Source organism: Heterodontus francisci, chromosome 18 (assembly GCF_036365525.1).
Source record: "Heterodontus francisci isolate sHetFra1 chromosome 18, sHetFra1.hap1, whole genome shotgun sequence".
Taxonomy (NCBI): Eukaryota; Metazoa; Chordata; class Chondrichthyes; order Heterodontiformes; family Heterodontidae; genus Heterodontus; species Heterodontus francisci.
The window spans coordinates 87,976,991-87,993,926 of record NC_090388.1 but is presented as its reverse complement, the minus strand read 5'-3'; the positions used below and the strand labels follow the sequence as shown (position 1 = coordinate 87,993,926).

General features: G+C 55.2%; 1 protein-coding gene across 7 annotated transcripts in view; it reads left to right on the top strand.

Moving 5' to 3' along the window:
* The window catches only part of LOC137379761 (transcription factor ETV6-like), a 209,132-nt gene that overhangs the window by 13,479 nt on the left and 178,717 nt on the right, over positions 1-16,936 (top strand). For 2 of the 7 annotated variants that reach the window (XM_068051104.1, XM_068051101.1), the window contains 2 exons: positions 9,879-10,024; positions 10,150-10,273. In XM_068051104.1, coding sequence (XP_067907205.1) covers positions 10,186-10,273 — 88 coding nt within the window. In that variant the 5' untranslated portion in view covers positions 9,879-10,024; positions 10,150-10,185. The remainder of the gene's footprint in view (positions 1-9,878; positions 10,025-10,149; positions 10,274-16,936) is intronic. The other 5 variants (XM_068051099.1, XM_068051103.1, XM_068051098.1 and 2 more) reach the window with 3 other exon arrangements.

The window sequence follows — 16,936 nt, the reverse complement described above, 5'->3', positions numbered from 1 at the left end:
CCGAGGATGATGCACTCGCCGCTATCGATGGAGCTCAAGAGAGCGGACACTTCTTCAAACAAACGTGCTTGCAACGCGCCAGGTCTGGGTGCGTACACGTTCATAAAGTGGAGCGGCACGCTACCCAGGCGAACGGCGAGGTGGAGCAAGCGGCCCGGCACTAGCTCCTTGACCCCCAAGATCTCCGGCTGAAAAGTCGGGGCCAACAAGATAGCCACCCCACTAGAAATAGGGGTGAGGTGACTCATGTCGACCCCACCCTGCCACTCCAGGAGTCAGGTGGCTTTGTCTCCCGGAACGGTGTGGGTTTCCTGCAGAAAGCTCACCGCGTATCTCCCTTCCCTAAGGACTGAGAGATTGTGAAATCTGCGGTGAGACCCCCTGCTGCCGTTGACGTTGAGGCTGGCTATGGTTATCTTCATGTCAAAGGTACTTAAAACCCGTCACCAACAGCTCACTGTGAGGAGGGAGTGGAAGTCCCCCAGCAACCCATTGAGGAACACATTAAAACGGTGTCTCTCAACCAGTTTCACGCCCGCGCGCTTGCCCGTTATCTTCAGGGCAGCACAGACGGACTGGATGATCAGCGCCAGATTCGACCAGCGGTCGAGAGCCAGCTGAACTTTATTGCGGCAGCCCCTGCAAACCGCGAGGAAATCCCGGAGTTCCGCCGTGGGGATGAGAGGAGATTCGGTGGGAGGCACGAGGGACTCCACCACCTCACTGGCGATGGAATCAAGATCATCCTCCGTGCCCCCCACCGAATCCCCATCCTCCTCCGGGTCCTCACCGCCAGCGGCCGACACGCCCACCGCACACTGTGGGGCGGACGTCCCGGCCGCGCCAGCTGGTCCCGCCTCTGTCACGATCCCACCCCCAGGATCGATGGCGGAGGAGTCCTCTCTGGGTTCTATTGTGAAACTGGAGCCTGTAGGCACCAGCGGTTCAGGACCCCCCTCCACCTCCGTCCCCAAGCCAATGAGTGGTCCAGGGGAGACAGAAGTTCCCGACTCCGGAAAACCAGCCGGAGCCCAGACTGGAGGCGGAGAGAGGAGGCCATCTCCCGCTCCGCCAGCACCCACAGGCCCAGCAGATGGGGCAGCATTCTCGGTTATAACCGGTTCGGGTGTCTCTTGGTTGGTGGTGGACTCCGGCTGGGAGGGCCGGCCCTCTGGGGCCTCGCCCTCCCCTTCACTCAGGGCACCCGACCCAGTAGCAGTGGCAGAATGGGCGGAGTCCCCAGGCTCCCCCACCACAAGCAGGGCCCCACTTACTCCTTCAGGAGGGGCCTCATGTACCGGGGCCTTCCCCTCCCCTCCATCCTGAGGAATAGGGAGCTCCTGCCCGGACTTTGTAGCCTTGGTGGTAGCGGTAGGGGAAACCTGGGGACCTGAGACAGGAGACAGCTCCCCTCCAACAGATGGGCCCTGCACCCCAGGGCCCCTAATTACCTCTGTGGAGGGGTGCCTTCTCCTCTTTTTCCCACCAGGGCGCAGAGGCTCAGAGACCTCCATGTCATCAGAGGCCTCCGCCTCCGCACTCTCTTTTTTCTTATTCACCCTGGGCCTGAGCCCAGCCCTGGGGCAAGTTGACTCCCCGAGATTGGGCTTTTCGCTGAGCTCAGACTCGTGTAGTGTTACGGTGTCCAGGGGACGCGCCTCTTGATGTTTATTCCTCCTCCGCGCCTTCCTTCCACTTGGACGGTCACGCCCCTCCCTGCCGGAGGCCGTGAAAACCACAGCCTCCGGTATCGACTAAATGGTATCTGGTGGAGGTGTAGGGGGGGGTGGGAGGAGGTGCAGCGGCGCCACCCTGGGCCGCCGAGTTGGAGTTGGCAGCCGGGAGGTTGGGGCAGTTCTTACGAACATGCCCCACCCCCTTACAGACATGGCACCGCAGCCCATCCAAGGTCCAGAAGACGCGGTAGGCCGTCCCCTGGAACTCAACATTAAAGTGACCCTCTGTAACCTCCTCCCGCGCCAGCTGCATGAATAACTGGCGGCGGAAGGAGTACACATGTCGGAGGCAGTTCTCCCGAAGACCGAGCGGGACTGGGGTGAGCCCCGTCTTTTCCTCCCCCAGATGGTGCAGGTGGGGAAGGAGGAGCTCACCAGGAATGAAGGGCGGGACATTGGATAAAATGACCCTTTGCGCAGTGGCCTCCAGGGGGACCACTGGCAGAAAGGTCCCGCCCACGGTGAGCCCCTTGCTCAGAGCCAGGGACACCGCCCGCTCGGTCTTCAGGAATAACACTGCCTTCCCGTACATTTTAGAGGCTGCAACAATGGCTGAAGGGCCGACAACCTCAGCCATTGCTTTCACACATGCCTCTATTGTCATGTTCGGGTGGACGTAGCTCTTGACTCCATGCTTAGATGTTATTAATGCAAACGATGATGGGGCAATAGGTGCAGCTGCAGCAGCATATGTGCGGGAAGACCCCGCCACCGGCGAAGAGGGGCTTGCCATGTGGTCGCAGAGCTACGCCCACCCCCAAGAAACAAAGCACACAACAGTTTTCTTTAACACAATAAATATGATGGGGGAGGGGGGAATGGGAATAGAGGAGGATAGGGCTGAAAAGGACAAGGAGAGGAGAGGATCGGTGGCCGAGTGATGGAAGAGAGAGAACAGCTGCAAGGATGTTACACTTCAATTGGTGGTTGGAGCACCTTCCTGCAGAGTCGACAGTCCACTCTTCAGCCAGGCAGCTCCAGCCGTCCTGAGCCACACAGTTGGGGGTGGGGAGGGAGCCCCTTTTGTGCAGGATGGCAGATAAACAAGAGCAAGTACAGGGGCTCCCTATAGAATTTGGCAGCCCCACCCCTGGATCTTCCAGTGCCTTCTCCCTCCCCCAACAGTCCAAACAACCAACAGTTCTCTGGTGCTCCAACACCCACCTCTCCAAAATGACTCTCAGGTCTTCTTAGTCTTGAAAAAGTGCAACAGTTCCATGTAAATACAGCTGTCTCCACTCTATAGTCACCTCTCTGCAGTAACTCCAGTCTCCTCTCTCCTCTCCAGTTGCAGCAACACAGGTGCAGCTGCTCCCCCTGATTGCAGACAGGAAGTGCTCCAAATTGACCAGCCAATCCCCATGCTGTACCTGTCCTGGGAGTGTTTGATGGGGACAGTATAGAGGGAGCTTTACTCTGTATCTAACCCCATTTTTTTTTTTCTTTTTATGTCGATAGGGCCTTTATTCCTCAGGCCCCCTTTATACACACTTATATTTTTAAAATAACTTTATTAAAACCAGATAAATAAACAAAAAAACTCAAATTAAAATGCCATTCTCGGCGTCGACAATGCACTCCAGTCCCTGCGGTGCCCACCGGTCGCGGAAGACCTCAAGCGTACCGGCGGACACCGCATGCTCCTTTTCCAGGGACACCCGGGCGCGAACGTAACCGCGGAAGAGGGGCAGGCAATCGGGGAGGACGGACCCCCCGACGGCCCGCAACCTGGACCTGTGAATTGCCACCTTGGCCAGGCCCAGGAGCAGACCGACGAGGAGATCCTCCTCTCCGCCCAAGCCCCTCCGCACCGGGTGCCCAAAGATCAGGAGCGTGGGACTGAAGTGCAGCCAGAATTTGAGGAGCAGCCCCTTCAGATACTCAAATAGGGGCTGCAACCTCGCACACTCCGTATAAATGTGGAACACGGACTCGTCCAGGCCGCAGAAAGTACAGCTGGCCTGGGAGTCCGTGAACCTGCTTAAAAGCCTATTGCATGGGACTGCTCTGTGCAGCACCCTCCACCCCAGGTCCCCGATGTAAAGGGGGAAGACTCCCGCGTAGAGAGACCTCCATCGGGGTTTCCCCTCGCCGCCAGACGGCAACGCGGACCGCCAGGGCGTGTCGTGCCGGCTGACGAGGGCGAGGAAGTGGAGAGTGTGCAGGAGCAGCCCGTACAGGAAACCCCTCCGCGCCGATTGGAATGGCACGGAGGGCATTTCCGAGAGGCGGCTCGGGTTGTGCGGGACCGGCTCCCGAGGAGGGTTTCGGGGCCTGGGTCCGATGAGCAGTTCCGGCCGAGCGGGGGTCAGCTCGGCCGGGATCGCTCCGCACTCCCGAGCCCCCTCGCCACCCGCAGTGAGGGGCGTCCCGGGGGTTTCGGCTACTCCTCCGCCCGCCGGACCGTCCCCGGATTCGGCCGCCCGGACAGCCGAGGCGCTCTCCTCCGCCGGCGGGGGAGCGCCCTGACTGGAGGCGACCATGTTCCAGACTCGGAAAAGATCCCGGTAAAAGACAGGCAACTCCCTCAGAGAGGCGCGGCTAACGGACTCCACCGGGAGCTGCGTGTCGTCTTGAAGGCAGTGACACTGGCGGAAAAAATACGTCGCCAGCGCACACCATCTGGGAGGACGCTCGACGTACAGATATCTCTGCAGGGTCCGAAGGCGGAGAGTCGCAGCCTGGGTGCGGACGCACACCAGCGACTGACCGCCCTCCTCGATCGGGAGACTCAGGACCGCGGCAGAGACCCAGTGTTTCCTCTTGCCCCAGAAGAAATCGACGAGTTTCTTCTGGATCTTGCTGGCAAATACAGGGGGCGGGGCCAAAGTGACCAACCGGTACCACAGCATGGAGGCCACCAGTTGGTTTATGACCAACGCTCGGCCCCTGTAGGAAAGCACTCGGAGCAGTCCTGTCCAGCGCCCCAGCCGAGCGGTGACTTTCGCCTCCAACTCCTGCCAGTTTGCCGGCCAGGCTTCCTCAGCGGGGCTAAGGTGGACTCCCAGATAGAGGAGGTGCGTGGTGCTCCACGCAAAAGGTGTCATCTCCTCCGGCAGGGAGTCCACCCGCCACTGACCAACCAGGAGTCCGGAACATTTCTCCCAATTGATCCTCGCGGAGGACGCGGCAGAAAAGGTCTGCTGGCAGTCGCGCATCCTCCGCAAGTCAACGGGATCTGTGATTGCGAGGAGCACGTCGGCGGCGTAAGCCGAGAGGACGACCCGCATGGCCGGCTCGCGCAGAGCCAATCCCGTCAACCTCCTGCGAAGCAGGCACAGGAAGGGCTCCACGCAGATGGTATACAATTGGCCGGACATGGGGCACCCCTGACGCACTCCACTCCCAAATCGAAGGGGCGCCGTCAAGGACCCGTTAACTTTGACTAGACACTCTGCGGCGGCGTATAAAATTCGGACCCGGGCCACGAAATGCGGCCCGAGTCCGAAAGCGCGCAGAGTCCCGAAAAGGTAATCGTGATCCACCCTGTCGAACGCCTTCTCCTGATCGAGGGAGAGAAAGGCGACCGACTGACCAGTCCTCTGGGAAAGATGGATCAGGTCCCGGACCAGGTGGATGTTGTCCTGGATGGACCGGCCCGGGACCGTGCAGGACTGGTCGGGGTGGATCATGTGGGCCAGCAAGGAGCCCAGGTGGGTAGACATAGCCCGGGCAAAGATCTTATAATCTATGCTGAGGAGGGAGACCGGACGCCAGTTTTTAAGCAGGCGGAGATCGCCCCTCTTCGGCAGCAGGACGATGACCGCCCTGCGCCACGAGAGGGGCATCTCCCCGGTCGCCAGGCTTTCCCCCAGGACCCGCGCGTAATCGTCCCCCAGGACGTCCCAGAACGCCCTGAGGAACTCCACGGTCAACCCATCCAGCCCTGGGGATTTGCCCCTCGAGAGCTGGTGGAGGGCGCCAGTCAGCTCCGCCAACGTGAGCGGAGCCTCCAATCCTTCGGCGCCCTCCGGGCTGACCTGCGGCAGGTCCTCCCACAAAACTCTGCGCGCATCCTCGCTGGACGGATCCGGAGAGAACAACGCACTGTATTAAGTCCGGACCAGGAGGCCCATTCCCTCCGGATCCGTGATGGAGGATCCGTCGTCGGCCAGCAGCTCGACGAGCTGCTTACGGACACCCCGCCATTTTTCCAGCGAGTAGAAGAAGGGAGAGGCGCGGTCCAAATCTTCCAGGATCTGGATCCGCGACCTCACGTACGCGCCTCGGGACCCTATGAGCTGCAGGTCCCTCAGCGCGCCCTTCTCTTTGTACGCCTGCCACAGAGCCGGGTCCACGACGGCATGACCGAGGCGGGACTCCAAGTCGAGCACCTCCCTCTCAAGGCGCCCGATCTCGGCTTCCCGCCTCTTGGTCGAGCCCTTCGCGTACTCCTGACAGAAGACGCGGATGTGAGTCTTGCCCACATCCCACCATAGCCTCAAGGAGGGGAAGCCCCCCTGCTTCCTTCTCCAGTCGGCCCAGAATCGACAGAACGAGTCCCGAAATCGCACGTCCTCCAGCAGCCGGTTGTTAAAGTGCCAGTACGCGGACCCCGCCCGCGTGCGGAGCGGAGTGAACTCCGCCCACACCAGGCGGTGTTCCGAGCACGGCACCAGCCGCATGGAGGCCGCCGAAACGCGGGAGACGTACGCCTGCGAAATGTAGAGGCGGTCGATTCGCGACCCCCCCTCCTCCAGACCTCCACGTGAAGGCGCTGGAGTCAGGATGGAGATTCCGCCAGACGTCCACCAAGTTAAGGGAGCTGATCAGTCCCCTCAACTTCTCCACCGACGCTTGGCCGCGCTGGGGACCGGAGCGATCCCCCACCTCGAGGGTGCAGTTAAAATCCCCCCCGAGGATGATGCACTCGCCGCTATCGATGGAGCTCAAGAGAGCGGACACTTCTTCAAAGAAGCGCGTTTGCAACGCGCCTGGCCTGGGCGCGTACACGTTCACAAAGTGGAGCGGCACGCTACTCAGGCGAACGGCGAGGTGGAGCAAGCGGCCCGGCACTAGATCCTTGACCCCCAAGATCTCCGGCTGAAAAGTCGGGGCTAACAAGATAGCCACCCCACTAGAAATAGGGGTGAGGTGACTCATGTAGACCCCACCCTGCCACTCCAGGAGCCAGGTGGCTTCGTCTCCCGGAACGGTGTGGGTTTCCTGCAGAAAGCTCACCGCGTATCTCCCTTCCCTAAGGACTGAGAGATTGTGAAATCTGCGGTGAGCCCCTCTGCTGCCGTTGATGTTGAGGCTGGCTATGGTTATCTTCATGTCAAAGGTACTTAAAACCCGTCACCAACAGCTCACTGTGAGGAGGGAGTGGAAGTGCACCTGGCCCTCCACTCCCCCAGCAACCCATTGAGGAACACATTAAAACGGCGCCTCTCAACCAGTTTCACGTCCGCGCGCTTGCCCGCTATCTTAAGGGCGGCACGGACGGACTGTATGATCAGCGCCAGATTCGACCAACGGTCGAGGGCCAGCTGAACTTTATTGCGGCAACCCCTGCAAGCCGCGAGGAAATCCCGGAGTTCCGCCGTGGGGATGAGAGGAGATTCGGTGGGAGGCACGAGGGACTCCACCACCTCACTGGCGATGGAATCAAGATCATCCTCCGTGCCCCGCACCGAATCCCCATCCTCCTCCGGGTCGTCACCGCCAGCGGCCGACACATCTACCACACACTGTGGGGCAGACGTCCCGGCCGCGCCAGCTGGTCCCGCCTCCGTCACGATCCCACCCCCAGGATCGATGGCGGAGGAGTCCTCTCTGGGTTCTACTGTGAAACTGGAGCCTGTAGGCACCAGCGGTTCAGGACCCCCCTCCACCTCCGTCCCCAGGGCAATGAGTGGTCCAGGGGAGACAGAAGTTCCCGACTCCGGGAAACCAGCCGGAGCCGAGACTGGAAGCGGAGGGAGGAGGCTATCTCCCGCTCCGCCAGCACCCACAGGCCCAGCAGATGGGGCAGCATTCTCAGTTATAACTGGGTCGGGTGTCTCCTGGTTGGTGGTGGACTCCGGCTGGGAGGCCCGACCCTCTGGGTCCTCGCCCTCCCCTTCATTCAGGACACCCGACCCAGTAGCAGTGGCAGAATGGGTGGCTTCCCCAGGCTCCCCCACCACAAGCAGGGCCCCACTTACTCCTTCAGGAGGGGCCTCATGTACCGGGGCCATCCCCTCCCCTCCATCCTGAGGAATAGGGAGCACCTGCCCGGACTTTGCATCCTTGGTGGTGGCGGTTGGGGAAACCTGGGGACCCGAAACAGGAGACAGTTCCCCTCCAACAGATGGGCCCTGCGCCTCAGGGCCCCTTGTTACCTCTGTGGAGGGGTGCCTTCTCCTCTTTTTCCCAGTTGTGTGCGGAGGCTCAGAGACCTCCATATCATCCACTTCCACACTCTCCTTTTTTTCATTCACCCTGGGCCTGAGCCCAGCCCTGGGGCAAGTTGACTTCCCGAGATCGGGCCTTGGGCTGAGCTCAGGCTCGGGTAGTGTCACGATATCCAGGGGACGCGCCTCTCGATGTTTATTTCTCCTCCGCGCCTTCCTTCCACTTGGACGGTCACCCCCCTCCCTGCCGGAGGCCGTGAAAACCACAGCCTCCGGTACCGACTGAATGGTATCTGGTGGTGGTGTAGTGGGGGTGGGAGGAGGTGCAGTGTCGCCACCCTGGGCCGCTGAGTTGGAGTTGACAGCCGGGAGGTTGGGGCAGTTCTTACGAACATGCCCCACCCCCTTACAGACATGGCACCGCACCCCGTCCAAGGTCCAGAAGACGCGGTAGGCCGTCCCCTGGAATTCTACATTGAAGTGGCCCTCTGTCACCTCCTCCCGCGCCAGCTGCATGGATAACTGGCGGCGGAAGGAGTACACGTGTCGGAGGCTGTTCTCCCGAAGACCGAGCGGGACTGGGGTGAGCCCCGTCTTTACCTCCCCCAGATGGTGCAGGTGGGGAAGGAGGAGCTCACCAGGGATGAAGGGTGGGACATTGGATAAAATGAGCCTTTGCGCAGTGGCCTCCAGGGGGTCCACTGGCAGAAAGGTCCCGCCCACGGTGAGCCCCTTGCTTAGAGCCAGGGACACCGCCCGCTCGGTCTTCAGGAAAAACACTGCCTTCCCGTACATTTTAGAGGCTGCAACAATGGCCGAAGGGCCGACAACCTCGGCCATTGCTTTCACGCATGCCTCGATAGTCATGTTCGGGTGGACGTAGCTCTTGACCCCATGCTTCGATGTTAATAAAGCAAACGGTGACGGGGCAACAGGTGCAGCTGCAGCAGCCGCAGCAGCATATGAACGGGAAGGCCCCGCCACCGGCGAAGAGGGGCTTGCCATGGGGTCTAAGAGCTATGTCCACCCCCAAGAAACAAAACAAATTTACACAATTTTAAAAAAAAAGCAAACTTTAAACAAGGTGGAGTGGGAGTAGAGGAGGATGGCGTAGGATGGTAAAGGAAAAGGGGAGGATAGGTGATTGAGGCGACTGAGTGGAGGAAGGGAGAGAAAGGCTGAAAAGGATGTTTGTTCCAACTGCCAGTTGGAGCACCTTTATCACAATTAGTCCAAACTTGTTTGTTGTCTTCCAGTTGGGGGAGGCTTCTTCGCCCGGGACGGCTGGAGCCGCCCGGTACTCTTCTCTTCTGATTTTAACAAGACAGTCTTCACCCGGGCAACTCCAGCTGTCCCGAGCAGGCAGTTGGGGTGGGGAGGGAGCTCCCTGTGTGCAAGCTCCAATACAAATACAGGGGCCCCTACTGGATTTGGCTGCCCCACCCCTGAGTCTTCAGGCCTCTTCTCCCTCCCCCAAACAGTTTAAACTTAATAGTCTTTCAGGTGCCCTGACACCCACCTCTCCAGAAAAATTGCAGCTTTCCTTGATGGTTTCCCTCCACTCTGTATTCACCTTTCTCCAGTTGCTGCAGTCTCCACTCTCCACTCTGCAATTGCTGCAACACAGGTGCAGCTGCTCCCCCTGATTGCTGGCAGGAAGTGCTCCAAATTGACCAGCCAATCCCAGTGCTGTACCTATCCTGGGAGTGTTTGATGGGGACAGTGTCGAGGGAGCTTTACTCTGTATCTAACTCCGTTTTTTTTTCTTTTTACTGTTTTTTTCTTTTTTTCTTTTTTTTAAATGCAGCCTTCTCCACTCTGCTGTCTCCTCTCCAGTTCCAGCTCCCACAGACTGCTCAGGTGCAGCTGGTTTGACTAATCGCACCCAGGAAGTGCTCCAAATTTCCCAGCCAACCCCGTGCTGTACCTGTCCTGGGAGTGTTACAGTGACAGGTCTGTACCCACCAGTACTGACAGTGGGTTTGGGATATGAAGGGAGATACGGGTGTGGGAAGAAAGGGAGGGGAAGAGTCCCTGTTGCCATGAGTCACTGACAAGGTTACATTTGATTTCTACAGCAGGAGAGAAACGCCTACACGCCCCCTGTTAGCCCCATGCAACCATTCACTAGCTCCGTGCACGGGACTGTTTCCGAGGTCAGACGCATGGAAGATGGAACGTACACTCTTCCTAATCACCTCCGTAAGTAGCCCTTGCCATCCTGGAGTGGGGCATGAGTGTTGCAGGGTTGGAGGACAGGACACTGACCTGGGGTGGGAATGGGATAACCAGAATGCTTCCTTTTCTGTACAGCCCAAGATCCTAATCCCGTTCACCTCTTTCCCTCCCCTTCTCCAGTCCACTAGCCCCTGCCCCACCCCCTTAGTCATACAGTCATAGAGTTATACAGCATAGAAACAGGCCCTTCAGTCCATCGTGTCTGTGCCGGCCATCAAGCACCTAACTATTCGAATCCCATTTTCCAGCACTTGGCCTGTACCTTGTATGCTATGACATTTCAAGTGCTCATCTAAATACCTGTTAAATGTTGTGAGGGTTCCTGCCTCTACCACCTCTTCAGGCAGTGTGTTCCAGATTCCAACCACCCTCTGGGTGAAAAAAAATTTCCTCAAATCCCCACTAAACCTCCTGCCCCTTACCTTAAAACTATGCCCCCAGGATGTTGACCCCTCCGCTAAGGGAAAAAGTCTCTTCCTATCTACCCTATCAATGCCCCTCATAATCTTGTACACCTCAAACAGGTCCCCCCTCACCCTTCTCTGCTCTAAGGAAAACAACCCTCGCCTTTTCAGTCTCTCTTCATAGCTGAAATGCTCCAGCCCAGGCAACATCCTGGTGAATCTCCTCTGCACCCTCTCCAGTGCAATCACATCCTTCCTATAGTGTGGTGACCAGAACTGTACACAGTACTCCAGCTGTGGCCTAACTCGCGTTTTATACAGCTCCATCATAACCTCCCTGCTCTTATATTCTATGCCTCAGCTAATAAAAGCAAGTATCCCGTATGCCTTCCTAACCACCTTATCTACCTGTGCTGCTGCCTTCAGTGATCTATGGACAAGTACACCAAGGTCCTTCTGTACCTCCTAGGGTCGTACCATCCATTGCATATTCCCTTTCCTTGTTAGTCCTCCCAAAATGCATCACCTCACACTCCTCAGGATTAAATGCCATTTGCCACTGCTCTGCCCATCTTACCAGCCCATCTGTATCATCCTGTAATCTAAGTCTTTCCTCCTCACTGTTTACGACACCACCAATTTTTGTGTCATCTGCGAACTTACTGATCATACCTCCTATATTCACGTCTAAATCATTAATGTACACGACAAACAGCAATGGTCACAGCACTGATCCCTGCGGTACACCACTGATCACAGGCTTCCACTCGCAAAAACAACCCTCGACCATCACCATCTGCCTCCTGCCACTAAGCCAATTTTGGATCCAATTTGCCAAATTGCCCTGGATCCCATGGGCTGTTACCTTCTTAACCAATCTCCCATGCGGGACCTTATCAAAAGCCTTACTGAAGTCCATGTAGACTACACCAACTGCTTTACCCTCATTGACACATATAGTCACCTCCTCGAAAAATTCAATCAAGTTAGTTAGACACGATCTCTCCCTGACAAAGCCATGCTGACTATCCCTGATTAATCCCTGCCTCTCCAAGTGGAGATTAATCCTGTCCCTCAGAATTATTTTCCAATATTTTCCCAACCACTGATGTTAGACTCAGCGGCCTGTAATTACCTGGTTTATCCCTGCTACCCTTCTTGAATAATGGTACCACATTCGCCGTCCTCCAATCCTCTGGTACCTCTCCTGTAGCCAGAGAGGATTTGAAAATTTGTGTCAGAGCCCCTGCTATCTCCTCCCTTGCCTCACATAACAGCCTGGGATACATCTCACCTGGGCCTGGGGATTTATCCACTTCTAAGCCTGCTATAACATCTAATACTTCCTCCCTTTCAATGCTAATATGTTCAAGTATATCACAATCCCCCTCCCTGATCGCTACACCTACATTGTCCTTCTCCATAGTGAACACAGATGAAAAGTAATCATTTAAGAATACAACTACGTCCTCCGGCTCCACACACAGATTGCCACTTTGGTCCCTAATGGGCCCTACTCTTTCCCTAGTTATCTTCTTGCCCTTAATATACTTATAAAATGCCTTGGGATTTTCCTTTATCTTGCCCACCAGTGTTTTTTCATGCCCCCTCTTCGCTCTCCTAATTACTTTTTTAAGTATTCCCCTACATTTTCTATACTCCTCTAGTGCCTCCACTGTTTTCAGCACTCTGAATCTACCATAAGCCTCCTTTTTTTCCTGATCCAATCCTCTATATCCCTCTACATCCAGGGTTCCCTGGACTTGTTTGTCCTACCCTTCACCTTAATGGGTACATGTTGGCCCTGAACTCTCACTATTTCCTCTTTGAATAACTCCCACTGGTCTGATGTAGACTTTTCTACAAGTAGCTGCTCCCAGTTCACTTTGGCCAGATTCTGTTTTATCACATTGAAATCGGCCTTCCCCCAATTCAGTACCTTTATTTCCGGTCCATCTTTGTCCTTTTCCATAACTACCTTAAATCTTACAGAGTTATGGTCACTATCCCCGTAATGCTCCCCCACTGACACTTCTACCACTTGTCCGGCTTCATTCCCGAGGATTAGGTCCAGTACCGCCCCTTCTCTTGTAGGACTTTCTACGTACTGGCTCAAAAAGCTCTCCTGTATGCATTTTAAGAATTCTGCCCCCTTTAAGCCTTTAGCACTAAGACTATTCCAGTTAATATTAGGTCCCAGGCCCTTCTCCTGTCCCACCCCCTTCTCTAGTCCCATTGCCCCCTGTCCCACCCCCTCTCTGGTCCCACTGCCCCCCTCACTGGATCGAGGAGTGTGTGGAGATTGAAGCTGCCTCTGATTGTTGCTGGAGTAAATGACAGATGATTTCTTTCCCCAGTCTCTCTGATCCTTTACTGAGGACAGTGGTTATAGCCCCTGCCCAACAAGAGAGACTCACTTGGCCTTTGTGGGCTGAGAGGAAAGGGCAGTGTTTCTCTGCAGGATTGCTGTGTAAATTGCAGGGTGCTGTGGAACAGTGCCCATGATTGACATTATTTGTTGTGTGTAAGGGACTCCAGTCCTCCCTGGTTTAGGGTCCCCACTTCCGGTCCCCAGTCCAGCGAGAGCAGGAAAACTTTGTCTCACTTTCAGAAAGTGAGGCGAGTCAGCTGAAGACCATATCTGGAGAGTGTTTGGTGAGGCCTCTCAGAGCCCTGTGTATTTGACGTGAGATAGAGAGAAACGTCCATCTTCCACCCTTGGTACAAAGATATTGTAGAGAAGACGCTGCCTCTTGTGCACCCACCTACTGGGCTAGGAGGTCTTGTGCAGAGAGAGCTTGTGGTTAAGGCAGTGAGTGACAGACATAAACACAAAGCTGACAAACATCAGGTAGCTTTTAATTTTGCTAATCTCACTCTCTGAGCTGCTTCCAGTTGTGTTCAGAGTAGGAAGTGATCTGAGCGACCCACACATCCAGCTCTCCCGAGGCACCACTTTGCCCCTTGCCGTCCCACTGGGGCGTTTCTTTTTAATTTCATGGGATGAGGGCATCACTGACCAAGCCAACATTTGTTGCCCATCCCTAATTGCCCTTGAACTGAGTGGTTTGCTAGGCCATTTCAGAGGGCAGTTAAGAGTCAGCCACATTACTCTGGGTCTGGAGTGACATGTAGGCCAGACCAGGTAAGGACAGCAGATTTCCATCCCTAAAGGATATCAGTGAACCAGATGCATTTTTACAATCGACGGTGGTTTCATGGTCACCACTAGACTAGCTTTCAATTCCAGATTTGTATTTATTAATCAACTGAATTTATTAATCAGTTGAACTTAAATTCCACCAGCTGCCGCAGTGGGATTTGAACCAGTGTCCCCAGGCCATTAGCCTGGGCCTCTGGATTATGAGCTCAGTGACATTACCTTGACACCACCGTCTCCCCTGTTCAGTATCAGCCCCATTATGTTGCTGATCTCCAATTCATATTATCCATCTATCCATCACCCCCTGTGCTCACTGACCGACATTAACTAACACCAAGTCCCGTTCCCTATCACCCCCTGTACTCACTGACCTACATTAACACACACCAAGTCCCGTTCCCCTATCACCCCCTGTACTCACTGACCTACATTAACACACACCAAGTCCCGTTCCCCTATCACCCCCAGTATTCACTGACCTACATTAACTAACACCAAGTCCCGTTCCCTATCACCCCCTGTACTCACTGACCTACATTAACTAACACCAAGTCCCGTTCCCTATCACCCCTGTACTCACTGACCTACATTAACTAACACCAAGTCCCGTTCCCTATCACCCTCTGTACTCACTGACCTACATTAACTAACACCAAGTCCCGTTCCCTATCACCCCTGTACTCACTGACCTACATTAACTAACACCAAGTCCCGTTCCCCTATCACCCCCTGTACTCACTGACCTACATTAACTCACACCAAGTCCCGTTCCTCTTTCACCCCTGTACTCACTGACCTACATTAACTAACACCAAGTCCCGTTCCCTATCACCCTCTGTACTCACTGACCTACATTAACTAACACCAAGTCCCGTTCCCTATCACCCCTGTACTCACTGACCTACATTAACTAACACCAAGTCCCGTTCCCTATCACCCCCTGTACTCACTGACCTACATTAACACACACCAAGTCCCGTTCCCTATCACTCCTGTACTCACTGACCTACATTAACACACACCAAGTCCCGTTCCCTATCACCCCTGTACTCACTGACCTACATTAACACACACCAAGTCCCATTCCCTATCACCCCCCCTGTAATGACTGACCTACATTAACTCACACCGTCGTGTTCTCGATCAACCCCCCTGTACTCACTTCCCTACATTAACTCACACCAAGACCCGTTCCCTATCACCCCTGTACTCACTGACCTACATTAACTCACACCAAGTCCCGTTCCCTATCACCCCTGTACTCACTGACCTACATTAACTCACACCAAGACCCGTTCCCTATCACCCCTGTACTCACTGACCTACATTAACTCACACCAAGTCCCGTTCCCCTATCACCCCCTGTACTCACTGACCTACATTAACACACACCAAGTCCCGTTCCCTATCACCCCTGTGCTCACTGACCACATTAACACACACCAAGTCCCGTTCCTCCGTCACCCCTGTACTCACTGACCTACATGAACTCACACCAAGTCCCGTTCCCTATCACCCCTGTACTCACTGACCTACATTAACTCACACCAAGTCCCGTTCCCTATCACCCCTGTACTCACTGACCTACATTAACTCACACCAAGTCCTGTTCCCTATCACCCCTGTACTCACTGACCTACATTAACTCACACCAAGTCCCGTTCCCTATCACCCCTGTACTCACTGACCTACATTAACTCACACCAAGTCCCGTTCCCTATCACCCCTGTACTCACTGACCTACATTAACTCACACCAAGTCCCGTTCCCCTATCACCCCTGTACTCACAGACCTACATTAACTCACACCAAGTCCCGTTCCCCTATCACCCCTGTACTCACTGACCTACATTAACTCACACCAAGTCCCGTTCCCCTATCACACCCTGTACTCACTGACCTACATTAACTCACACCGAGTCCCGTTCCCTATCACCCCTGTATTCACTGACCTACATTAACTCACACCAAGTCCCGTTCCCCTATCACCCTCTGTACTCACTGACCTACATTAACTCACACCAAGTCCCGTTCCTCTATCACTCCTGTACTCACTGACCTACATTAACACACACCAAGTCCCGTTCCCTATCACCCTCTGTACTCACTGACCTACATTAACTCACACCGAGTCCCGTTCCCTATCACCCCTGTATTCACTGACCTACATTAACTCACACCAAGTCCCATTCCCCTATCACCCCTGTACTCACTGACCTACATTAACTCACACCAAGTCCCGTTCCCCTATCACACCCTGTACTCACTGACCTACATTAACTCACACCGAGTCCCGTTCCCTATCACCCCTGTATTCACTGACCTACATTAACTCACACCAAGTCCCGTTCCCTATCACCCCTGTACTCACTGACCTACATTAACTCACACCGAGTCCTGTTCCCTATCACCCCTGTATTCACTGACCTACATTAACTCACACCAAGTCCCGTTCCCCTATCACACCCTGTACTCACTGACCTACATTAACTCACACCGAGTCCCGTTCCCTATCACCCCTGTATTCACTGACCTACATTAACTCACACCATGTCCCGTTCCCTATCACCCCTGTACTCACTGACCTACATTAACACACACCAAGTCCCGTTCCCCTATCACACCCTGTACTCACTGACCTACATTAACTCACACCGAGTCCCGTTCCCTATCACCCCTGTACTCACTGACCTACATTAACTCACACCGAGTCCCGTTCTTCTATCACCCCTGTACTCACTGACCTACATTAACTAACACCAAGTCCCGTTCCCTATCACCCCTGTACTCACTGACCTACATTAACTAACACCAAGTCCCGTTCCCCTATCACCCCTGTACTCACTGACCTACATTAACTCACACCAAGTCCCGTTCCCTATCACTCCTGTACTCACTGACCTACATTAACTCACACCAAGTCCTGTTCCCCTATCACCCACTGTACTCACTGACCTACGTTCTTTGGCCTCCTTATCTCGAGAGACAATGGGTAAGCGCCTGGAGGTGGTCAGTGGTTTGTGAAGCAGCGCCTGGAGTGGCTATAAAGGCCAATTCTAG